This window comes from Vanellus vanellus (assembly GCF_965231255.1).
Source record: "Vanellus vanellus genome assembly, chromosome: 1".
Taxonomy (NCBI): Eukaryota; Metazoa; Chordata; class Aves; order Charadriiformes; family Charadriidae; genus Vanellus; species Vanellus vanellus.
Genome location: NC_138905.1, coordinates 90,364,908 through 90,392,121, shown reverse-complemented (window position 1 = coordinate 90,392,121; position 27,214 = coordinate 90,364,908). Strand labels below are relative to the sequence as shown.

The 27,214-nt window shown below is 35.9% G+C and overlaps 1 protein-coding gene across 2 annotated transcripts in view; it reads left to right on the top strand.

The window, feature by feature from the left end:
- The window catches only part of STXBP5L (syntaxin binding protein 5L), a gene marked incomplete at both ends in the record, with an annotated part of 209,544 nt that overhangs the window by 15,528 nt on the left and 166,802 nt on the right, over positions 1-27,214 (top strand). For both annotated transcript variants that reach the window (XM_082493120.1, XM_082493119.1), the window contains one exon: positions 4,241-4,338. In XM_082493120.1, the coding sequence (XP_082349246.1) occupies positions 4,241-4,338 (98 nt within the window). The remainder of the gene's footprint in view (positions 1-4,240; positions 4,339-27,214) is intronic.

Below are 27,214 nucleotides of genomic sequence, written 5' to 3'. Positions count from 1 at the left end.
TGCTCAGAAGCTGCCGTTCCTAATGTAGGTTAAGAGCTAAATGGAATTGGGTTTGAAATTTTGGAAAGTTTTAGCTAAACTGGGGTTTTTACAAAAAATAGTCCTTTGAAAAATGAAAATTTAACTGATAAAAAATGTATTCCTCCTATATTGTTTTCTTAGGTTGGAAAGCTACTGATATCTTGTCCTCTTTCCATCTTTCTTGAGCAGGGAGCAGTCTTACCAGTCAGAGATTCCAGGCACAGAAGCCTATAAATGAGGGATATCATGGTCTTACAGTGATATAATGCACAGCAGCTCATCCTTATAAGCATCTGGTTTCACCACTACAACCTTGGTGAAAGCTGTAATCATTGACATTTTTTAATTTCCTACATAGCTGAGTAAGAGGCTATAGAGGTTTCAGTCAACGCTTCATCCTCTGTTCCATAAACCAATCAATTACTTGCTTCAGTGAGATTTTTGCATGTGGCATGTTGGTTGCAATTTGGAAGTAGATTCTGCATCCTGAGTCACAGGCTTTGACTACATAGTTCAATTTTAACAAATAGACATCTTCTCAAAAATTATTTACCTAAGTAAATTGGTTTTTCTGTCAGATGTTACACAAAACAGGGTATCTGTAAAATGTTAGTAGAAAATTTACAAATTTTAAGTTTATGAAAATTAGCAGGAACAGTTTTGACTATAAATTCTATTACTTAATTGATATAGTTTAAAATTGAGTTTAGTCCTGTATTTTCTGGAGCTATATAGAGAATATAAAAATCACTTTGAAAAAATGGTGTCATTGAAATCTAATATAAACTACCACAGAACAAGTTAAGAAAAACTCTTATGCTGAAAATTTGCATTGTACACCATGTGAACAATTATACTGGATATTGCATATTATTAATAGTGCGATTTTCTTTTTTCAGGTAATGAAATATATCATGGTATCTTAAACAGAAAGAGATTGTTGTTATGTTCTGTACAGCATATTAAAATGTTCATTGGTAGACTACTAGCAAGCCCAAATAATCAATTTCCTATATTCATTTAGTTAAATTGGTTGTGTAAAGATTACTTTAATGATATATACATGCAATTCACCATAAGAATATTTGCTTGAAATGATTTAAAAGAGAATTTAAAAGAGAATAACAAAGCTGAACAAAGATTTATGCTGAAATTGTAGCATTTGTAATTGTTCTCTCTCAAATCAATTATTTTACAAATTGCACATAAATTGTATATCCTAGGGAGCACAGACTACCTCTAGAGACATCATGCCAGAAACCAAGACATAAAAGAAAGCTGGGTAATGTGGAGAAAAGTAGTCCTGGCTCCATCTACCGTCAGCTTTTTTTTTTTTTGGCACCTTCTTTCTCAGGGCATTTGGGTTAGCTAGGTTCTATATTTCTTTGAACACATACTGATGTTTTAGAATGCTTTTTCTGCTTTTACCTGCTATTGAGATAGTTTAATTTTGGAAAAAAAGATCTACTTTGTTTTGTGTTTTCTGCTCACCTTTGATAGTTTTGGTTTATATTGTTCCTACTAGACATAACAGATTAAGTAGGAACATACTTTTTTTTTTTGTCACCCTCGGATCAAGTTAATTTTGTGGTCCTCCCCTCTTCTTCATCTGTATTAGCACAGTTCTAGAATCATTACTTGTTCTTAGATGTATTCTCATGCTAGCTATATCCATGTGTAATTGAAAAATCTACTTCAAGTGCTAGCTTTTCGTGTTGATTTTTCTCACAGTCCTTGGAAATAGAAAGGTTGTTGGACTAAGGTGCAGGAGAAGAGTCTGGGGGTCTGAAGTGTTACAGCTTGTCCCTGTTCTTCTGATGAATAGGCTTGATCTTCAAAATGACTTCTGAGGCTTCTCTAATTTGTGCCAAAATCTCAATCGTAAAGACATCTTTTTCTGCCTTAACTGTACAGTATAGCTTGGCTTTCCTTCCAAACTGGTTTTGTCTTTTATTTAGAATCTGAATAAATGTAAATATTTTACTTGAAAATTTCGTTGACTTGGATGTTCAATAGACTTCAACAATTATTTTTTTTTCCCTACAAATGGCAGAATTTTGCATTCACAAGAACTTCCTGATTTGAATTAGTGTAAATAATCAAATTTGAAAAATGGCTTCAAAATAGAAGTAACGCTTTTGAGTCAATCCTAGACTTCATGAATTTTTCCTGAACTATGATCCTGAAAAAAAATGTACATCACTGTGCTTCTAAAACATAGTTCTGTCTCAATAACAGGACCCAATTAAAATCTCCAAATGAAAAGTCTGACTGTAGATTGCAGAAACACTGAAACTACAAAGCAGATGCTAAATACATAGGCGAGAATGCAAATAAGTCTTTAAAAATATTGATCTTTACATTCTTAGATCTAAGAAATAGTACTGAAAGCTCCAGTCATAGCTAAACATCTGAAAAATTTACTGTGACTGCAATTACTAGAAATTCAAACTTTATTTGAAAGAGGATTTCTAAAAGTTAATAATAAAAAAGATCATTTATGCAATATATGTTTTTTCAGATAAGGAAGAACATCTATTCACAAGAATACAGAAATCTCAAATATAGTAGAAAATTAGTGATACAGTTAGGCCAAACATTCAACACACTAGAAAATGCTACAATTCATAATTCCTGATGGTTTTGTGACATAAGAGGTAAAACCATTTTTATAGTATGTAAGTCTAATTCCATCTTAGATGTCAGAATAACAAAAAATATACTTAAGTAATCCTGTCACTTGAAAAGATGAGAAGGTTAAAAAAAACCAAAAAAACAAACACAAAGCAAACCAAACCAGAAACAGCGTTGTCAGGATCTTTGATAACTCTGTACATTAACGTAAAATGTGAGTTACTTTTCTACAGCTTACTGAAGTAGCATATGTTTCTGGATTTTTGCAGTCTAGAAACTAATAATTAGACATTCTTTTAAAAGACATCCCTTATCAGCAATAATTAAGATATGAAATGAGTAAGCTTTCTTTTAAGGAAGTGGTTATTTGCTGAAAAACATACATTTGGTTGTTCCCAAACTACTTGTGAATATCAGTTCAAGTGTTTCCAGCTGTAATGGAAGAGTTGGAGTGATACAGCTGTAGAAATCATCAGATGCCTTTTACTCAACAGGTCTGCAATTAAGGAATCACTTTTGTTGAAGTTGTTCCATAGGGACTGCTGAATGCTTCAGGAGACACAGTTCATGAACAAGATAATTTCAGGGAAGAAAGAAATATCTTAAAAAGTTTAATTTCATTCAATTTAAAGTACTTCCTCTCCAATTCCAATATCCTAAAAAAAGAGTCAATCCTGAAGTTCAATATTATATTATATTATATTATATTAAATATTACAAAATATATTATATTATTATGCTAAAAGAAGATATTATTTGCTACCCAATTTTTAGTAAGCAGTCACACGCATGAAATGAATTACAGTTCATTTTTGTGCATATTTGTACAGTCTAGTTATTTTCATGTTAGTGTTTTCCCTCATAAGAATCAGGCAGGTCATATTGTTCATAATCTCCAGGCTGAAATAACTTAAAATATTTTTTTAGGCAGCCTTGAAACTCAAGGATGTGTTGTGTCATGCTCAGTTCATTTATTCCCCAAGGTATCTCTGCAAAATTAGAATTAAAAGCATAGTATTATAAATAAAGATTAAGAAAGTGTGAGTGGTTCAGTTGCTGATTTTGAGAACATCATCTCTGGCATCTTTGGTTTTTTAAATTGGTATAAGGTTTTTTTACCTCTCAATGCAGTTTATTGGTTTGTTGGATCTATTCCCCGGACATGTTCCATTTCTTTCTGCTGAAGCTGTTCTCTAGAGGCTGAGGTTATTTGTGACAGTGGTTTTAAAGCATATTATGTATCTTTTTTCAAGTTACCGTTCAGTTGCATTGCATAGTGAGGATATCTTTCAGCATACCATGTAAGCAATATATACAAGTTGTATATTGGAGTATACTTTGCAATCTACTTTGTCACAAAAGCCATTTAAAATATTACTGACTAAAGAACATATCTAGAAAATGACATGAGATTCACGTCTGTATTCAAAATACTGTATCTTTTTAAATACTTTTCTTGAAAGGTATTGCAAATACTACAACATATAGCAAAATATAGATTCTCTTCCTATAAGCATAACATAAAACATATATGCTGCTATCTGTGGTTACAGTTCAATCACTTTGCTTGTTTCTTCTGTTTCAGACGGTGCGCCATGGTTTTCCTTATCTACCCACTGCCTTAGCTTTCGACCCAGTTCAGAAAATTCTGGCAATTGGAACAAGAACAGGAGCCATACGAATGTATCCTTTCTCATTCAGAATTTACACCATTTCTATGTGTTTGTAATATAGTGATGTGAATCATCTTCTACAAGCACTCAGGTAAGGTTACGGTTTATGCTGTTATGTTCTACTTCATTTTGGTTTACTAGATGGACTGGAAAAAGCATGAGCTGTTGAGGAATTACCATTAGGTCCTTAAGGTGTCCAAAGAAAAATTTTTGATTGAGTTGTTGGCATATGGTTTTGGCATCTATTGGTTAATATAAAGCAGAATTAATTTTTGTTTTTCAGCATGAAAAATAGACACTTTTTAGTATGTAAAGGTAGACTACAAAGTGGTAGAGCACGTTGTGAATGTTGTGCAAGGAATAAATAAATTCATTGCTGCAATGCAGCTAGCCAAATCTTCACTGCAGCTATCTATGTATGAGATATCGTTTAGACTCTTCCAAGTGAATGGTGGGAAATCAGTGATTTTAGGGCAGAATTCATGTCCTCCTGGAGGAGAAGGTGAAACACTCTAAAAGTGCCTGTTTCTCTTCATTAATTATAAAGGTACATCAGCACCGGCACTATATGTATTTTTTATACAGTAGGAATTTTAAGTTAGAAGCCTACACAGAATATAAATAAATTGAATATAAATGTAATGAAAATTTGAAAACTTTGATTTAAAAAAAATAATCTGAGAATATTTAAAATATTTCAAAATATTTCTCTGTATATTTTTCTTAGTTTGTTATGGTTTGAATGTATTCCAATTTGGTGAAAATACAGATAAAGTAAGGAACAAAAGAAGAAAGACTATTACAAGAAGGTTTAAAAGTTACAGGATATAGAAGTAATAAACCAATATTTTTTACAACCTTTTTGTAGCTAAATAAATTCTGGACCTAAAGTAGGGGATAATGCTGTATAAAATACCAATCTAATCTTTTCTGGTTCTTTTACTACCATTGTTTCCAAGGTAACTATAAACCTAATTAACCCAAAGGCAGGTTACAAAATAAAGAAAAATCTCCTCCTGGATAACCAGTCTGTGCTTCATGTAACATGACTAAAATTCTGTTTCCTCCATTTTTGGGTGCTCTTCTTCTGAACAGTTGCATTTTCATAAGCCTCATTTTCTATCATCTGATCCAGAACTTCTCACAAGACTCAACTAAACATTTAGGTATATGACAAGCTTTGCTTTGGTAGTTCTACTTTTAATATTTACCTATATTAAGTAGATGGAATATATTCTGTTATTTCAAAGAGGAAAATCCCCTTGAATTTGTGCACTTCTGTGAAAGTGCAAGTCTAGGAGTCATGTTTTCTTCTTTTGGGAGATATGCAAGATTAGAAAGCTGGAGCTTTGTCTCTGGAAGCTTCACAGATACCTTCTATGAGCAGGGGTATTGGGAATTTCATAAGTAATGTAGATGTCGGAAGAAGACCTTGCAGAAGATTGACTCCTTAGCCCACCTCTTCTTTCTATCTCAGCCAACCTGGCTTTTGTAGGAGCAGTGCTGTTACTGGCTAGGCATCCTATACCTTTATAAATGCCTCCTTTGAGAAAAATGCAGGTACAGAGCCTGAATTAATACAGGTTCATGTAAAATTAAGTTAAACCTGCATGTCCCCTGCCAAAGGAATGGAATATGCAGTGGAAAATTAGCTATATCCCTAACCTTATATAAAACTCTGTTGTATCTTCTATGGAAATGGATTATAAAGGGTGAGAAGAAGAAGGGAGAAGAATGTTTTTCAAAGCACTGTTCCCTTTAATATCTCTTCTCCAGTTTTGCTAGCAAACCTGTACCTCATTCACAGAAAATTTTCTACCTTTTCTAGTATCTGAATCAAACAAGAGCATCAAGATTAAAAGGGAATTTGATTTTTTTTTTGAGATATCATCTCAAGATAAATGCTTCTCAGCTTAGGCACACAGAACCTGGTTTGCTTAATTGAGCACTGAGTTAATGGAAGCTGTGCTTTGAAGACAGAGGGTGCCTTAAAAGGAACTACTTATTTATTAATCTTAACTAAGACTTCCCCACTTGGCTCTCAAAGGTTCACAGAACATATTACGTAAAAAGCATAGTTGTGGACTAATAGCTTTGCATTTGCACAGTAATCAGTGAAACAGAGCCTGAGACCGCACATGGAACACCACTCATTTAATCCAGTCTTGATGCAACCATTTGTAATTGTTGAAATCAGGCAATAAAATTCAAATCAATATGTAACAGATTTAGTATTACATCTGAAAATACGATTCATAATGAAATTTTTTTAAGCAAACTGAAAGAAGTAGAAAATTTAATTGCTGAGTCTTCCACAGTATCCTGTAAAAATACTTTTTAACAGAGCTGCACACTTTCATTCTGCTGTGAATGTGTTAGGTAACAGATAGAGAGAATTCGTTCCACACATATGTGGTGTTTGACCAGTTGTTCTAAACAGTACTGTGGATGTAGTGAAAGGACAGACTATTTGACTGCCATCAGAGAAATGCACTGAATTATTTATTTGTTTATTTATTAGTAGCACCAAAAGGGCCTAATTTGGATCAGACTGTCACAGCTGGGCAACGCAAAGGCATAGCAAGACAGAATTTAAGTTTAGTATTCATGTAATGATGTAGAACAAGTTTTCCTGTGACCAGTGTAAGTCACATAATGGTATTGTTGCTTCCCTGTCTAAAAGATTCACAAAGTATTGGTATTTCTATTGGTCACAAGTTAACAGGTCTCAAAAGACAAGCTGTTTCCAAAGAAAATGAAGCATGTACTGCTGTGTTGTGAATTAATGTTTAACATCACACCTTCAGGTCATCATTTCAAATGATCCAGCAGCAGTACTGAAATTGACTATGCTAAATTGGCCTGAAATAGAGTATATTATTCATAAGTTGCTATTAGAGTACAGAGATAAATGAAAGTTCATTTTGGTATGACAGTCAATTTGTCTTCTCCTAGATTTCTTTTCAGGCTGCTTTAGATGCAACTGCTATAGCTTCTACAGCAATGGGAAATGCTGTTGCTATGCTCTACTGATCCTAGCAGTCTCTGTGGGATTCTCAAGGAACTTCAAACAACAATGTAGGTTTTACCTACAGTGATGACTGCTGGGTAGTGGATCCTCGCAGGAACAGCTGTGCTCCAGCCCACAGAATGAGAGTGCGCTGCAAATCATTGATGAAAGAGTATCTTCTTATTACCAACACAAGCTAACAAAATCTGTAAATAAAGAGCAAAAAAAACCCACTCTTGAAACCATTGCTATGCCACCTGGTCATTATTTTCCTTTGTCCTAAACACAGCAAATTTTTTGTCCCCTCTGAGGACTTTTTTCCTACTTGAAGCCTATTCTCAGCTCTCATACCTTTGATCATTGCTCAGATCATTGCTTGATACCATTCTACCTGGACTATTCTTGCTTCAGGCAAACACATTTAGATGAAGAGGGGCTGTGAAATTGAATTATTTTTCTTACCATCTCCATATCCTTCTTCCCTAGTCCCAGACTGGGGAACTTTCTGAGTCGGGGTCAGAAGGTCAGTTGGGGCGTTTGTCACATTCTCGTTCTTAATAAATAGATTAAAATCAGTGTTGTTAGCAATGATTATTCCAGTATCAGATCTGAAGAAGTGGCATGTTGCTCTTAGATTTCAGGATGCATATTTCTGTATTTTCTTTTATTCAGCTAACAAATGCTTGTTAAAATTCATTATAGGTACTTTCTGGAGCCACTGAGTCTCTTCCTTTGGACTTCTTCCATCACATCAAAGATGTGCTTAGCCAGTATAGCCACCAACTTCAAACACATAGAACAGAGCATCTACATATTTTTGTATTGAGCTGCTGATTATTTGGTGGTCAGCTGCAGTAAGAAATTCTGAGACTCTTCTATAGCTATTATCATCTTTGCTTATTAAGAAATGAGAGAAAGTTTGTCTTAAATTGAGTGCAAAGAAAACAACTTACTGGGTCCAGAATAGCCTCCACACCACTGAAAGCTTATCCATCATCAAACAGGCTTAAATTTGTAACATGTCTTTGGACATGTTTCAGTGTGGTCTGTTGTCATTAACACATATTCTTTAGACCTATGGGCTTTGTGTTGTCGTGGATGCAGGTTATGGGGCATGCAAATCTTCATTTTCACTGTTTGTTGTTTGAGCAAAAATATAAGCCATCCACAACACATGCAAACCCTTTCTAATAGACATAACAGCTTGCTGTTATCAGACAATATAGCAGCCATTTTATACCTAAGCAAACAAAATCATTCTGACTCACTAGCACATGAAAGTGGAACTGTTGCTCTACCCCCATCTTTCATTTAGCTGCACAGTCCTGTCACTTTGCTTGCTCTGGCTCTGGTGCTCATCAGATATTTCCATAAGCAATCAAATTCACTAACCTGGCAAAATACTAGGTCTTTTTTGCTGCGTTCCTTTTTCACCAGATTAGTGAACTGAATTATCTAGTGCTTACTTCTGGTGCTAGTCAGAATGATGCATAAGGAAACTGCAAGGAGTGCATAGCTGGGATGTGACATAGAGGAGAAACAGAAAATTTGGCAGCAAGGAGCAGGTTATTGGATTGACTTGTCTTATTATGTGAAATTGCATCCCAGAAATCCAGCTATGCCAGAATGCAGTTATCTGTGAAATCTGCTACAAAATGTAGAAATAGCCTTTCAATTTTGAGTGGTATGGAAGATAGCCTATCTTTTGCTTACATTTGAAAAATCATCTTCATGTAAAGCCATTTGCAAATCACAAACATTCTACAGGCTCTGCTCAGGAGAGATTCTGCTTTAGGATCATATTTGGAAACATTTTTCTGGCTTGTTTTATGTGTTTCTTCCAAAGCTTTGATAGCAAGGGTGATTTTTGAATGTCAAATACTGCACAGCAATACTTATTTTAACAGGTACATTTTGTGAAAAACAAAACATGGCTTCAAGATGGCCAAGAAAGCCAGTAGCACCCTGGTTTGTATCAGCAATAGTGTGGCCAGCAGGACTAGGGGAGTGATTGTCCCCCTGTACTTGGCACGGGTGAGATCGCACCTCAAATACTGTTTTCAGTTTTGGGCCCCTCACTACAAGAAAGACATTGAAATACTGGAGTGTGTTCAGAGAAGGGCAACAAAGCTGGTGAAGGGTCTAGAGAACAAGTCTTATGAGGAGTGGCTGAGGGGTCTGGGGTTGTTTAGTCTGGAGAAAGGGAGGCTGAGGGAAGACCTTATTGCTCTCTACAACTACCTGAAAGAAGGTTGTAGAGAGGTGGGTGTGGGTCTCTTCTCCCAAGTAACAAGTGACAGAACGAGAGGAAACAGCCTCAAGTTGCACCAGGGGAGCTTTGAATGGATATTAGGAAAACTTTCTTCAGTGAAAGGATTGTCAAGCACTGGAACAGGCTGCTTGGGGAAGTGGTGGAGTCACAATTCCTGGAGGTATTCTAAGAGACATGTAGACATGGCACTTAGGGACATGGTTTAGTGGTGGACTTGGTAGTAATAGGTTAACAGTTGGACTCAATGATCTTAAGGGTCTTTTCCAACCTAAATTATCCTATGATTCTATAAATTTATCTCAGTTCTTTCTATGAAAGAGCCAATAATCATATATTTGATTCCAGAGTTACTAACCCAAGTAAAGAAGAAGGTAAAATCTAAACCTAAGATAGCTCTTTTGAAAAGCGTGGATCCTCAGCAGCTGATGTACGCAGAAAGACTATATTACCGGGAGGTAAAACTGAGACTGTTTGTGTGCTCTAGAAAAAAAAATCAGGCAAAGAAAACAAATAGCACTAATTAAATCATTGCCTGCAGAGTTCTGAGGACGCATGGAATTTTACAGTAGTTAAAGGAAGTGTGGTAAGGAATGTTTGACATCAGGTTGGATGTACTTTAAAAACAAAGAAGATAATGTAACTTGGGGGTTTGGTCTGTGAGAAGGATGGCATAACATCTAAATATAAAGTGTGACAGATTTACTCTCCCTGGAACTGCTGTCTCTTAATCTAAACAAGGTTTCAGTAGATCTTTATCCTTAAAATAAACCAACTGTGTTCCATGCTGTTTACTCTATGTGATTTATTGGGCAGATGGAATGGGGGAAGCACAGACAAGATCATAAGACCAAAGTTCTGTTGTTTGACTTGGAAGAATCATTGATGTACTTCATCTTTATCTCATTGTGGAATATATTTGGGATTTTTCCAGAGCACTTGAGTGATTCAGGAACACAAACCTCACTGATAGTCAGTACTCCTAACATAAGTTCTTTTAAAAATCCCCCTGGGAATCCACGCATACATATTTTATTTTTATATGCATAGATACCTAAATGGGTTATTACAGAAATTAATTTATTGTCAATCTACAAGAATAAAAATTTATTACAAAACATACAAAAATAGTCAAATTTACCTATATGATTAAATCTGACAGAAACAGAGTTTGGGGAATTTTAAATTTGTACTGAGATTACTATGCGGCTGGTTATGTGTGCACTCATATATGTGTACATATGAGGTCTTTGCATATATGCATAACTTTGGGTCCATTGGTCTCCCAAGCCTCTTTCATGCTTTTTAAGTAAGCAGGTTGAATATATTACATTTAAATGTACTGGGCTTCCTTTCAGTTGGTGCTTATCCAGGAGGTAAAAATGGAATCTGCAAACAAATCTACTAAGAAAAAATAGATTTTCATATATTTGGAGATGCACATGAAAATGGCATACAGGTGGATGGATCTGGCAGTATTTTAATTGAAGCTGATGACTGCATTTATGATCACTGTCTGAAAGAAAAATGCTTTCTGGATGTTTGTTGCAAGAATTTTATTGAGTTTAATAAAAAAACCCCAACTTACTGTGATATTGAAATGATGACTATTGGTGACAGTCAACCATTTCAAAGAAGTGGTGTGTCTCAATTAGACTTTGTGTAAGCTTTAGAGCTTTCCCTACCTTTTTTGTGCAAAACTTTGTCATTAACAGAAATTAGGAAATATTGCACATCAATTTGCCCTCCTTTCCAGACTGCTAATTATCTTTTATAGACAAATATCCATGACCTAAATTTGGCAAACATCCTTAAAACACAGAAATTTGTAGTCATACTATGCACTTAGTTATTTATTTTGGCTCTTTTCTTCTTTTGCTTTTATCTCACAAATACTCTTGGTGGGAGAGAGAATTGATATTTCTCCAAATAACTTAGGAAAACTAATACCTGCCAAAATGGAAACCTCGAAGTCCATAGGTGCACACATACACTGGGAAAAGAGACCTATTTCTGTCTAGCTCCAGGCACTCATTCCATTTAAATTCTTGATGACTTCTTAAAGTTAGTTGCCTTTCTTGCACATATGTTGTTTATGAGGGGAGGCCATGGACAAAAGGGAGTTGCGGAGGGTTGAATGCCCGTTGTGAGGTGGAAGGGCTACAATGACTCTGAAAAATTGTCTCTGCATTGGCAATACCGATGTAGAAGATCTTTAGAAGTTTCTGGAACCAAAAAGATCCTGCTGTGAGGCTCTTCTGTAGCAAGGAACGCGAACCAAATTTTAGTGGTTCAGTAGGAGATGGGACAGACATAGCTACACCCTATTTTTCCATGTTTTTTTCCTGAGGTCTGAAAAATGGGGAGATGCACAAAACAGAAACTATGTTCTCATTCAAGAAGGGGAGAGAGAAAAGTTTCTTTGAAGAGGTTCTTGTCCCTCATCCATGGTCAGCTCAGTCCCTCTTTCCCTAACTGTGACCTAATTTCACTCCAATTCATATAGTTCTTATGTTTCTGTTCCTCAGCCCTGACCTGTCTTTTCTTAGTGGCAGCAAGCAAGCAATATTCTTTCAATGTCCACCTTTCTCCTAACCTGTGCAAAGCAGCCTCTGAATGACATATTTTTTATAAGGAAACTGTTCAAGTCAAGAACCAAGATGTTTCCTGAGTGCTTCAGATACAGCTTTCAAAGCCACACGAGTACAGAAAAAAGAATCAAAAAAGAGCATCATGGGAGAAACCAAGCTTGTCCAAAAGACATTGTGGACAATTGTGGACATTGTCCAAAAGACAAAGCTATCAGAAAGTAAATAGCTGAAACAGCCAAGTCTTAGGGGGCATCAAAGAATGTAAGCATAGCATCAATCTCCTCATCCAGAGGGAGCACCGGGCAGGGAGAATGACTCAGAAATTTTGGGGGCGTCTTCCTTTGTAGTGTTGTTGCGAAGGAGATCAAAGGTGGTTCAGAAATTTGTATGTAGAAGTTATCACCACTTATGCACATTTCTACCAATCCACTCAATCCCTTTCTGGACACACAGTAAGTTCATAGCCCTCCTCAATCACATATGTGATTACCATCCTCAGTGCCTGGATCATTTGGAGAATGTGGGAGGTAGTGCTTCAAAAAGAACTGGTCCTTACTATTCCTGTCTGAATGGAAAGGCTGCCCTGAGTCCTTGCAGAGGTTTTACAAGGGACAGCAGGCACCTATGATTTGGAGAGAACTGGGAACATTAACCCCCAGTCTCTTACGTAACCCCTTGTACACAGACAAGCACTTTAGACTTCATGCCTACATGTCCTAAGGGCCAGTCAAACCAGAAATGGGATCAGTCATTGTCAAGGCATATTCTTGTGACCCAGCAGCGTGGAAATTATGCAACATCTTCTGGTGTAGACGAGCACCCAAACAGCATTCAAGATCCTGTACGTAATGGTAAATAAGGCATTAGTCTTCACCAGCTCTTAGGCCAGAGTTAGGTAAGGCACAGACATCATGCCTTCTGGTGAAGCCTGTTAAGATTCTTCTAAGTCTACACTGATGGGCCTCCAAGGCTGACATAGCATGAGGTGGTGGTTCATGAGGTTTAGGTAGTTATAGCAACCCTGAGTTGTGCATTAGATGGAAACATGGATTGCATGAACTGGCTCTCCCCTTCATACTTCAGGAACCTACAGAGATCAAAGACTTGGAAGATTTTGTTGGTGTGTCTTGCTATTACTATTTGAAGGAAGATAGTTTGAAGGATGGTATCTGAGGCAATCAATCACCACTGATGGACTTACTCTTTGCAAACTGCTTACCAACTAAAAAGATAAGAGTTGGAGCTGCAAGGCTCCACAGGGTGATTGACACTCTTGAAAACAGGCTTGGACTTCCAAAACTACATGAAAAGATGATGAAGTCATGGTACTAGCTTACAGCAGAGGGGCTCTGCAACTCTGCTCCACATCTGAAAGTTTTGCATCAACTGCTGATCATTTCACATCCAGAAGATAATGCTGTCCCACAAATCCAAGCTTGCTTCCTGGGACCAGAGCCTCCAGTCAATCATACATGAAGCAATCATGGTGGCAAGGACTCCCAAAAAATTATTCTGCCTATCTTTTTCCACAGAAAAGGAGTTCCAGGAGGATGGGCTCATTAAAATATACTTCCAACCTAGCTTCTGCAGACACAAGATTAAATTTCATTCCTCTTCTGAATTACATTACAGAGTATATTGTCCAAACTAGTACTGGGAAGGTAGGCCAGGAATCAGGTACCGTTGTGCCACTTAGAAATTGTACAAGCAAGAACAAGAAAATTAGAAATAAGAAAGACCTTACCTGGGCAGTGGTGGCATGTGTAGTCACATGGGCAATGAAGTGCTAATGTAATCTGTGAAAGAGACACTGAAGGCCAGTGCAGTGCTCCCTAGATAGCCTTTAACTAAGCGAGCAAATATTTGTGGGATAAGTTCCTCTCGAACTAATGTTCAAACCAGATGTCAAATTTGAACAAAAACACCTGAAACAAGTAAACTGAAAATATGACAAGTCGCGGCACAAATTCCTGCTCCTGTTATATATAGATATAACCAAAGTTCCTGGAGATTTCTTGTGGAAGGAGCCATGAATGATGCAAGATGGTGAGTCTTATCTACCTACTTTAAATTAGGATCCACTGTATCAGCTTGAATGATCCCCAGACCACATAATAAACAACAAATATTGGTGTCTCATTTCATAATGTGATATACGGGTGCCAAATTTATCAGACGCTTCATAAAGAAATGGAAGAAACTCTGAAATAAAGTTGGACAGGAAGCATGCCTTCAGTGTGAAATACCATGATGTCAGCTTCAGTCATTTGTGAATGCAACTTTATTGTGAAGAGCACAGGTGGCTGTTTCTTTTCATTTGATGTTTTTGGGGAACTTCAGTGTGTCTTTTTTATGGGTTAGGTGCATCAGAGGTGATACTATGACAGGGGAGAAATAACTAAAGATAGGAAGATAACCAACAGTGATGTGCAGAAAGTTACTAGTTCTCTCTTGGCAAGGTGAATCATGGAATCATAGAATAGTTTGGGTTGGAAGGGACATTTAAAGGTCATCTAGTCCAACACCCCTGCCATGGGGAGAGACATATTCAACTAGATCAGGTTGCTCAGAGCCTCATCCAACCGACCTTAAATGACCTTGCCTTTTCAAGTCCTTTGGCCTTTAACTTGGTTCAAGCTGTTCATATCTGTAAAATGGAAAAGCATCTACCAGTGTCACGTAGTTTTATAAAATGTAATGCATGGTTGTAAAATTATTTTAAGGTTAAGAATACCAGAATTATATTTTCCAGAGATATAGAAAAAGGAAGTCCTTAAATACATTCACAACAAAGTGATAAGCACTGTTACAAACATTTGCCAATTATCCTGTGCATTTTGATCATGCCTCCACAGTGTGTTGTTTGTATAAAGTGAATGACTAGCCATTTTTGAACACATATTTGTCAATTAAAATATAATTTCACATAAAAATGGCCATAAAATGAATTTAAAGATAAGTCACTGAAATGAAAACCATCATCCAGACCATAAGCTTTTTGAGCTGCCAACTTACTCAAGTAGGATGTCCCAGCTAAAATGAAAACAAAGCTAGAAATGCCAGTCTTTTCTGAATCAACAGGATAAGCAAATTATTCTGTGAGGATCATCCCTAAGAATGTCTTATCCTATGCTCCTAAAGTTTGTAGCTTAAGGTTTCTAGCATTGCAACTCTCAAATGAAAGGAAATACCAATGAAAAACCATTTAATTTTATAGGTTACTTTAGTTTTAATTGAAAGATCATTCTTTTGTACTCGAAAGTGGAAGAATCATTTCATTAGGCTGACAGGTTTTACTACAGCAAAGAAGGTTTCTCAATTTCTTTTAGGAGCAAGTTAGATCACAGGGAAATCAATATCTGCAATAAGAAAACAGTGTAATTTTCAGGGCTGCTGAACAACTTAAGGACTTGAGACATTTTCCAGTTGTTTAAAAAAATGTTTAAACTATTTTTAACAGAATATAAATAATGCTATATGCTCCAAATTCCTAAAACCAGGTTACAACCTATGCAACAAGAGAGGACACGAAACCACTAAGAGTCCTTACTAGTTTTTTTTTAGGTGAATCATTCTATCCTGACTTCAAATCCATTAGTTAGTTTAATTCTGAGCACACAGGTAGAATGTTGTACCTCACTTGCCTATTTTAGCTAGTCTGTGCTAGGGCTTGCCTATTTTAGCTAGCCGTAGCCATTTCTAGGGCTTCACAGAAAGATGCTAAGAGATATATGAAGAGTGAATATTTTTCTTGTAAATTCCTACCCCAACAAATGAAACTGAAACATAGAGTTAATAGAAGTACAGTACAACTAGGTCTGCACGTTCAATTCATTATTTTTCCATTAGTCCTGCATCAGTTCTGTCCCGACACCTCTCCAACTTTGTTTCTGCTGCTGTCAGGATTCTTCACCAACCTTATGCTTCTGGGTCTGATGAGGAAGAACTGTGTCAGGGTCCTTGTCTACTTTGCCATGCTGTGTGCTGCAGAGAAAGGAAGAAGCATAGACATTCAACTTAGAGGAAATGAGGATGAAAGAATGAAATGCAGACTCTTTGACCTACTGAGTTCTTTGTATTTGTTTTTCTGTCTTCTATTCTGTAAGATTGATGATAAGGAGATAATTGATGACTGAGGAGAAAAAGAGAAAAATTTGGTGGTTTCATGAAACATTCTAGTTGGTTGCCTGCTCCCATAGTAGAAGAATTAAAAATGTCTGCTCTGGTTCCCCTAGCATGTTTGAAACTTATGAGAGGTACTGAAAGTTTTTCTGTTGTTCCTAGAGGGGTGTCAGGTGCAGCTAAATTTATTCATGGGGAAAAAGCTACCAAAACTGCTGCCACTGATTCCATTGATACCGAATAGTTTAAAGATCTCTTCTACTGCCCTAGTTTAGAATAGGATCCTGAAAGTTGGCGACTGAGAAATCATAAAAGCCATCTTCCAGCAGTTCTGATACTGTGGTGCAGTTTCTAACAGGGCCCATGAAACTTGTGAATGATGGAGATATTGTCAGAAAGAATGTTCATCATCTATTTGCAGAGATAAGGGATCACTAATTAAGTAAGGATGTTATCTGTCCTTGCTTCTGATATTTCCCATATTTAAAACTTCACCTGTCTGATCACCAGCACTTAGTTTTACAAGGTCTGTACTTTGACAGAGGACAGCAATGAAAGACTATTACCTTGTGTTTTAGAGCCCCAACCAAGGGTAAATATATTGCACTTTTGGACTCTTTGATATGATGTTGGCATCGTGATTGTAATTAACATACAATAGAACAGCAAAACAAGGTTGTACAAGCAAATTTAGGTCTTGCAGTTGATAATCTTGTTGAATTCTTGGCTTTAATAGGCAGTCTTTAACATTAATTTAACACTTCAGTGTGATCATATAGTAAATAATTAAGAATAGTTAGTTTCGCATTAGTGTAGCACTCAACTTATTTTCTTGATTTAGATGTATTTAAACGTATTTTAAAATGAGTGCAAATATTGAATTAATCATTATGTAAAATTAGCTGAATTTCAGAAAAAAAACTTATATAAAGTATCTCCTAAATAAAATCTGAATTAAAAATAGCCAAACCCATTTAAATCATCAGTTTATTTGCCTTTTAATTAGCAGCGTTATGTTCCTAATTAAAACTATAATTGGTTATCATCCTGCTTGCTAGAGATACCTTTAGAGTCCAAGTTTCAATTCAATATTTCTCATTTTTGCTTTCTTTTCTTTCATAGCAGGGAGTAGAAAGAACTAATATTATCTATAGTTCCAGCAATGATTATATGGGAAAGTCTGTCAGTATGCCATGAAGCTATGAATGGCTATTAGGAATGAGGTTAAGACCTGTATAAAAGACACAGAAGATCAAGTTTAATCTGCCCATGTTGCTGCTTGTGAAATAATTAAGTGTCTTGAATGGTACAAAAAATAAAGCTTACCTAAACTAGATAGTTTGAGAATTTGATCCTAAGTATTTTATAGCTGCTTGAAGAATCAGCAGAACCTTTTGGGAGGAACAGACTCATGCAAACATCTTTCATTTTAAAAAAAATAGGAAAACCTTGTGGCTCTCACCTACAAATTTTCTTAAATGCATATTTAGAAATTTTCTTACTCATCAACCAAGTACAAGACCAACTACAATGCTATAAAGGGAGTATTTTTTTACTGTCCATGGAAATGATGTTGTCTTTTTTTTTAGTTCTAGTCAATCTATGGTTATATAATAATAGTACGTATGCCCTAGAGCCTTGTTGTCACTGGTCATTGCAGTTATTATTCAGACATGATTCTGGAAATTTAGACAGGGTATTTTTATCAACAGAATCTTGTAAAGTTATCTTTTAAAGAGAAATTGAGCTTTAAATCTTCACGTCAGATTCAAGCTTATAAGCATATAGGATCCCTCAGGGGGCTTTTTTCTTGCAACAATTGTATTCATCAACAATCTGTATACAGTTAGTTATAGGGATCCACAGATCTCTTCCTAGAATTTCTGCTGTAAGTTTATATTCTCCTGATATGCATAAGCAATTATACTTATTTTTTCTTCTAGTGTAAATTACGTTGAATTCATCAAATTTGTACATAGACATTGTCTTGCTCGTTCACTAAGTTTGTTTAGGTCTGTTTAAAGATCCTCACTAAACTAGCTAAACCAAATGATTCTGTCACATGTTTAACTCTTTAGGTCTTTAACAGATTAAGAAATATAGCAAACTTTATCAGATGTATACTGGAATATTGTGACTTCAGCCTAAGTGCATTTGCTTTTGGTGATCCTGTATTCAGAATGTCAAAATCACTATTAAAAGTGGACTGTGCTCTCCTATCTCCCATCCATTTTTTTAGATGCTTTTTAATTTCTTGAAGATCCTACTGGGAATTTTTGAATTCTGTTAGAATTCATTTTTTCAGTTTAGTAACAGTTAATCATACCCTTTTTTCCCTACTATAATTTTTAATCAATGGAGGTATTTTCTCTTGTTCTACGTCTCTTCAGTTTCTGCATTGTTTTCTGGTTAAGGACCCTGTCTGCAGCCTTTTGACAACTGTGGAAATAGTTGTCCAGTTTCATGACCTTTTAGAAGGCCAAGCAGTACCAAGACGTCAATATCAGATCAACTTTTGGGGATGAATTATTGTTATTTTTTAGGGAATAATGATTAGACTAAATTCTTTATTGATATGTTTCTTATTTTAATTTTAAAAAGTTTGCAAGGTGCCAGTGTAAGATTTACTGGTTTGTAATTTCCCAGATCATCTCAAGTAGCTTTTAAAAGTATGTATGGTTGTCCATGCAGTTTTGGAGGAAAGGGGCATTGCTAGCATCCATTCTGCTTCATTCCTATGCTCCTATGCTCCTTCCAAAACATAACATAAATATAATCTGAACCCACTAGTAATTTACTTAGGACATTAGCTGCTGGTTTCTGAACCTATGTTTCTGATAGCCTCATCTTTAATAGTATTACATAACACACACACAAAAAAGGAGTGTACATAAAGGATCCTTGCCAATACACTCTGTTAAAAGCTGAATCAAAGAAATAATATTATTTTTTTAATATTCTTGTTTGATTGCTTCCTTTAGCCTTTCCTTTAGGAGATTCATCAAGTTTTGTTATAGTTGTTATTGTTTTGTAAGCTTGCCATTTCCAATGTGATCAAAACATTTCACATTTTGTTTTTTTCCTTTACCTCTCTTGATACTCTGGACACTAGTGTGAATCTAGAGCAACTCTTTTGAGTTGAGTGTGGTTATTCCAGGTGGATGTTGTACTTTCCTCTTCCACATAGCTTGACTGCATTTTCCCCCAGGTTTTATTCTCCTCATTAAAATAAAATAAAATGTTTGAACAAGAACATATATTTGCTTTTTATGATAATGGGCTAAGCATTGTATTAAAAATTGGGTTTGCAAAAAGAAGTTTGGACTGTTAGCCCAGTTACTATTCTTATACTCATAAAATCTCCATTCTAAATATTTTCTTCTACCTTTTGCAGGAAAAATGGCATCCGTATTGGTCCCATCATGTTTAATAGGCAACATAGCCTTTACTTGAAGTGAATTTGGGCTTCCAGAGACTTTTAAAACTAAGAAAATATCTCTTATTAACCAATGCCTATGGGTGTAACACCAAGCAAAGCACAGGGAATCATATAGTTCTGTTGGATTTCAGTCAGTTTTTCTAAAAAGGAACTTTAAACCCTTTTGAGAAGCATTGCATGTAAAGGAAGACAGAATTCATTAGTTTTTAATGCTTCCATTTTGCATTTGCATGTTTGCACTGACTTTCAAATAGAATGGTTCTAAATCAGTATTTTATAATCTACACTGATATGAATTAAATTACAAAAAGCAACAGTATAGAATGAGAAAGAGGCCTTTAATCACCAGGTATCAAAATGATTAAAGTGAATATTGGTAGAGCTATCCCAGTTATACTGATGAGGAAAATGAGGCAGAGAGTGGTGAAGTGATTTGACCCAGTCTTTAGTGAGAGATTGTTAAAGAGCATAGATGCTTTCATTTCTAGGCTGGCAATTCAGCCACAAGCTGTTTAATCCAGTGGCATTTAGCCTGAAAGCTTGTATGCATGTTTCTGATGATACTCTTATGTGTTGTCTTCCAGATCACAAAGAATTCAGGACTGATTCTCCTACTCTTTTGCATTGTGCTGCTGTAATAGCAACCTAACAGTGTGTTAAGAATAAGTCAAGTACATCCTATGTCTTATTTTCCCCATATACTTTACTGTTGCTGAGTCTTGATCCATAGGTTTTAGATTACATATTACAGTCATTGAATGGCATATGTGGCATACGTGGAAATTGTTCTCAGTCAGGTTTTGAGCACTCTGATGGCATACACAGGTGTTTGTTTAATGTTCTACTACATACAGAAATACTATATAAAATCATGGGGTAAATAGATTCAATGTTCACATTCCTCAAATGTAAGAGGTTGTAAAAATTTAATTGCACAAATGTGTGTCACTGTTTGTTATTTTAGTTCCTATCTGAAGTGAGGACAAAGGAAACAACATACACACAAAGATAAAAGAAAAGATAGTCTTGGCAGTTGCATACTTCCAGATTGCATTTGCATTTAGGGGGAGAGGAATCTGGGAAAAAGCTGTGTAATGTGGCCACCTGTCAGGAAAATTACCACCTGCCTCCAGTCTTGATCTTAGTTGTTCAGAACAGTAACAGAACAGAAAAACAGTAGTATCCCTGTAAGTTAAAACAGTTGATGGGTTGATCTTTTTTGATATGGTTACAAACTATTTATTGCCCAGGTAATAAAATGCTGAATAAATTGTTTGTACTGTGGATCAGAATATCAAAGTCTCACTCAGACAGAACTGGCTCTTGATATCTATCTGTATGTTAGATTATAGGTTCTGTAACCCTGTGCATTAAAAACCTCTGTTTAAATTTCTCTTTTATCTCAGTAACTCTCCTTTCATTTCAGTCACTGTGGCAAATTTTAATCACTATTGCTTATGGGTTCAAGCAACTACCAACCTTATCATCCATACTGTAGAGTCCCATTGTTGGTTTCTCTTACCACCTTTCTCCCAAACAGGGAAAGGGAAGCTTCCAGGTTCTCGTTTGTCACTTCTTCCCTGTCTTTTCTCTCTGAAGGATGAGGCAGGGTTAAGCATTGAACAATCACTGAAGTTATGAATGCATATATGAAGACCTTAGCCTTCAGTACCACATTGCTGCTACTACCATAGCCTCTTCATCTTTCTTGCCTCCAACTGTGTTTTATTGCTATTTTCAATTACTTGGGCAACCTCCCCTGCCACTAAATCACATAAAGCTGCCGCGTACTGCACATCTTGCAGTCCTGTAATGCTGCTTCTATTCTTCTGCACTCTCATGTTCTGCAAAACTTTAGGAAACCAGTAGGTGTTTTTCTGTAGCTCTACACGTGTAATGTTTGTCATACCTCCTGGACTGGAAGCCTGGTATTGTCCATCTGGCTATTCCGCTGAGATCTAACAAGAGAGGATAACCAGGAGAGAGAGAAGCTGAAACAACTTCATCTCAGGGCAAGGACACAGTCTTCCCAAAGTCTTCTGCTCTAGAATACTGTCCTGCTATTGCAGGAAAATCTATTATTCAGTTCCAGCATCTTCAGACTACTTATTATCCGTATAATGTGATATTTCTGCTATTTCACAAATCTGTAGCCACTTTCCTGCATCCTCTCAGTATCAGCAGATACCCACATTAAAGCTGTTTTAGCAAATCCAGGAGTCCTTTACTCCTACCTACCTAGCACTCCTCTGCATGTTACTATACCTCTACAAGTTTCTCAGTTCTGATAATTGACTTTCATTCTGCAGTATCTCAGAACTTCTCAATATACCCAGTGAAACTTACCCCGTTTGTTCATCTGCAAGAGCTGCCAGGTTTTGCAGAGCTGTGACCTTCTTTTGTGACTGTTTGCAGCAGGATATACTGACCATACATACTGATATTTGTAGCTAAAAACAAAGTATGTGCAAGTATACAAAATAACTCAATAAATAATTTGTGTAAAATCTAGAACTTGAGGATTTGATGGTTGTAAAGTAAGGGGACAATTTCTTCTTCTTCTTGCAATTGAAGAATATTCCAGTGACAGCTATAGCTATTTCTAACAATGGACCATTACGAAAAAAAAAATAGTACTGTTTTTAACTTCTTTTAATGCAATTGGATCAGTTGAAAGGAGAAGGAGAATAAATATCATCTGACTTGGACAGTTCTCTGAATTCATCAGCATGTCCCCAGAGATTGTTCTAATACTCTTGCATTTTCAAGTATGTTTTTTTCCAGTCTTTATAAAAAATTTGAAGCTTCTTGGGGCATAGCACCACTGCAGGCTCCGCCAGCTGAGGGTGTGCCTAAGCTGAGTCCCTGGAGTACAGTTGTGGTAGGAAAGAACTCAGTGAATGAACTCATATTCTACCTGAGAATGTGAGTACATGTTGGGAGCTCAGCCCATACTTATTGTCATGCTACTGCAGATAACATTATTACAATACCTGAGCTTTGTGAGCATATTGTGAATTACCTGCCTGAACTGTAGTCACATCTTTGCCGGCTGTATGATTGTCTTTTTGTAACTAGAGGCTGTAATCTTTTCATACTTTACAGTAACTCATAAATGTTTAAGACAGCTTTTGAGCAATTAGTGCTGCTTCTGCTCTAGAAGTTATGAATTTGTTATGTGCAATGATTTTCATAATGTGTCACCTTAATTGATTTCAGTCAGTTTGGCAAAGAAAAGCAGTAAAACTGAAAACATGTAAGATTGCAGTTTTCTAGTTGCATGAATGATGTGCAATATGAATTCCAATCTATTTTCATGAAAAAAAAAAAACAAATGGCTTATTCCACTTTATTCTTAGCCCAGAAATATGCTGACACATCTAATGCATCATAAGTACTTTACACGTGACTTACCTTGGTTAGCGGCTCACTGGGTCCCCACACTTGTGCTTCCTATTTATGAAGTGACTTTACACTTGAATGCAATTTGTTTCATAATGCTTAAAGACAAATAACCCTTTAGAGCTATTAAAAATGTGAAAAAAAAAAAAAAAAAAGCTGTTAGGCTAGAAATCTCTTTTTCTACAAGTGTTTTTTTTTTTCCTTCAAAGATGTAGCCATCATGTATTTCTTATTCATCCCTTGTGCATGACCTATCAGACTGAAGTAGCTTGTGGAGAGGAAAGGCAATCCCAAGATAAAATACTAGGGGCAGCACTAGAAGAATTCTGATGCAGATTTATTTTTAAAAATACACATCAAAAAGCCATTTAAGGCAATGATCTCTTGACTCGTGACCATGGGCAAACATTTTTTCAGAACAATTTGGAAAATACATCTTCTTGTTTATCTGTAATCATTCTTCTCTCAGAATGTAATCACATGTACTTGATATACTTCCTGGAAATCTTGAGGATTCATGCCATAGTGAGTTCTTGTGTTGCAGCTGAGGTTGGTTGTTTGACCTTCCTAGAGAAGGTCAGCTGCCAAGGCTAGGAGCCAGCTGGGTAACTGGAAGTGGTGAGCTGTGCTGCATACATGAACTGGATATGGAAGAATTAAGGAAGAGCAGTGCTGCAGTTCTTGAGACTGTCATTTCCATGACAACTTTCTCTCATTAGATCTTCTCCATTTGCCTCTTTTTATTATTTTTTTCCTTTGTGTTTTTGGGGGAAGCTTAAGAGGGATCTGTTTCTAGTACCTCCACAGGGAAGATCAGAAAAAAGCATTGAAATCATGCAATTATTTCACTTTAGTAAGTTCCTAAGAACATACAGATCCAGTTCTCTTGTCCTGTAATTGGATTTCCTTTACAATGCCTATTTCAAAATTCTGGATCAAAATAACTCAGGATAAGCAATTTTGAAATGTAATGCAGAGCAGAGAGAATATTCAAATTTAAAAATGTTCTCCTAGATATCTGCTTGATTCACCTGGTACAAATTTGGAATTCCAGTTGTTTGGATTAACTTAAACTGAAAGTTGCAGAAGAAAAGAAAACCTTGCAGCAAAAAATGTGTTGTCTTCTTTGCTGCTTTAATGTGTTCAGAGCCAACTCACACATTAAATAAAATCACTTTTGATTTAAATACTTCAAGATATTTTTTCTTTTTTTTTAGAGTCTTCAGCCATTGAAATTTGTGTGACTGGTAATATATTTGCCTAAAGCTTCATATCTCTCTCCATCATCCATGATCTCAGTGAGCTTTGCTCGAAGTTCTAATCACATTATTAGTTTTATTGTATTGGTAGGGTGAATGACTGGAAACCTCTTTGTTGAAACTGTTCAGCAAAAAATCTTTCTTTTCTGTGCTGATGCAAATAGTGCAAGGCATAAGAAAAACAAAAGGTTATTCTTCTGTTTGCATACTCTCCAACTATTACATACTCTGGAAGTATTAATTTGCAGTCTTTTCCTTTGTAAAATACCATTAGAAATAGGAAATAAGATCAATATAGGATCACTTGCTGGTTGCTTTTACTTGCTGACTTTTTGCTTTTTAATATACACTGATATCAAGTATGACAGTTCCACTTTTGATTATCACATAGTAATTTAACACTACTGTAGTTCCAAAATCTGCAAAATTAAATTAGAAACAAAAAAGCCAAAGAGAAGTTAAATATGCTAAAGAAAGTAGTGGGAGAACCCCCCAAAGTATTGCAGGCTGTAACACTATTTTAGAACCTGGATGCCTTGTGTTAGGTTTCTAATGGGTTAAATTTTTTTTGAAGCCAACAAATCCAATGTAATTTAATTTAATAAGATTTTTAAAATAATGAACACCCAGAAAAATCAAGCATATTCTCTCTCTCTTTTTTTAATCTATTTTTGAATTTGAAAAGTTAAGGACTAAAAGATGAAAAAAGTTGGAATATAATATTTAACATTGTCTCAAACGGTGCAGCTGCACAATTGATTTAAACTAATCTGCATGTGTTCCTGTTCTGAGGACCGATTCCATTCAGTACCTTTCACCACCAACCAGTATTCCCATCTCTCCCTCTTGTTGCCTGGTGAGCCAGATCTGGGAACTGGGAAATAAAATCTGGGGGGAAGGAGTTGTTTTGTCTTTTGTTGTGGAGCTGCTTTCCAGGACAAATGGTTCCCCGTTGTGCTTTTGTAGCAGTGGAATGAGCCATAGTATCAGTACAAGGAAGGTGGGAATGTTCAGCCAAGGGCAGCAGTGAGAAAGTCAAGAACAACACTTTTGTTGATAGCATGGACTTAAATTTTTTTAGGCCAATCATGAAACCACCCAGTAGGTGGTTACCTTTACTATTTAACATTTGATGTTATGGATGACCTGAAGGTATTGGCTAGATTGATTTTCAATTTGTCAGGCATCTTGCAAACATGGTTTACTATCAAAAACACAAGGTAAAGCACAAAGATCAGACAAACGAGCAGTACAGAGTCAGGTCATGGAGTTCCAAATATAATAAGATGTTTCAAAAGACTGAATGCGATTACATAACTGTCTAGATTTTATTAACATATCTGTTGGTCACTGAAAACTGCAAAATTCAATGAGGAACATCTCTGTTTTCAGCAGCTTCTCTTGGGATGCAGGATGGCTATTTAATCTGAATTTCCACATATAAGGCCTTGTCTCAACAATTACATTTTTTATTTCAGAAGCTTATCTAGACAAGTAGAACAAAATTCCAAATAGCTTTTCACCATCATCTTCAAAAGAGCAATGTCTGCATAAGCTACCTAGTTAATTAGTTTTAAATGATACCATATTTGTAAGCTTTAACTTTCTCATTCAGATGTTATGGGAGAATGTGACTGTGCCCTTCCTAACTTTGGTGGTTATTTATATAAATATTTTTAATCACATTTTTGCTTTATGTTGTTTTAATCCCATCAGAAATAGAGGTGATCCAAAAACTCCAATATGACTCTTAATCCATAATTTTAATATTTGCCTGAGTCTCTAATTTCCATCCTCCTCTCCCTTTACCCTTTCATTTCCCAGTACTTTGAGGAATTGTCATGGACATTGAACCATCAACGTTTTGCAGTCTACTACTATAAGTGAACTACTGTTGCCATCATTCCTGATTCAGTTAAAAGCAGGTTCCCACAGGGCAAATATTGCATGTGTACAAATTGCTTACAGCTTCTGTGTGGTCGGTGTTGATAATAAAAGTAGAAAAAAGGTCCTGGGAAGAAAGCCATGCAGAGATTTGGTCTTTAATTTTGACAGTATATTGGCTGCTGCATGATCTTCATGAAGGCTAGAAATATAAAGTGCAGTTCTTTTTAAAAAATCAGTGGCTGAGACAGATGCTCTTTAGAATGAAATTTAATGATATGTGGCATTCAAGTAGTCAAAATGTTTTTTCATATGTCAACCTATTCCTTGTCTTACTCTATTTAGCTAATTTTGTCAGATCTTATTGTATCAATAACTGATAGCTTGTCATGGAATAGTGAAGAGTGTTATGACTCTCTGCTCTGTCCCTTTTCCTTTACTCTCACTGTTCTGTATCTCTAAGTGAACACTTTGCTCTTGTGAGAGTGATTTTATGCATACGAATCTGTTCTTCATTGAGTGGTTGAGTTTTAAAATGTTTTATAACATCCAGATATCACTCTTTAAGCTTCTGTTCATTTTATTTCCATCTTGCAGTTTCTTATTGCTGATGGAAATCTTTTATATATAGATATCAATTTCTCAATCAAAATACTTTTTAAATTTAGGTGTGTTTCATCAGTCAGGCATATTGGGGAGTTGGACTAGATGATCTCTAGAGGTCCCTTCCAACTCTGAAATTCTGTGATATTTTTTCAGTTTAACAAATATTAGAAATCAAACAATATGATTGTAGCAGTTGTACAGTATACGTATACATTATACAAAACAATATACATGGAAAAATACACATGGAATGGAGCAAATACTATGAGACCTTTAACTTCCAAATTAGCTTAAATTAAAAAAT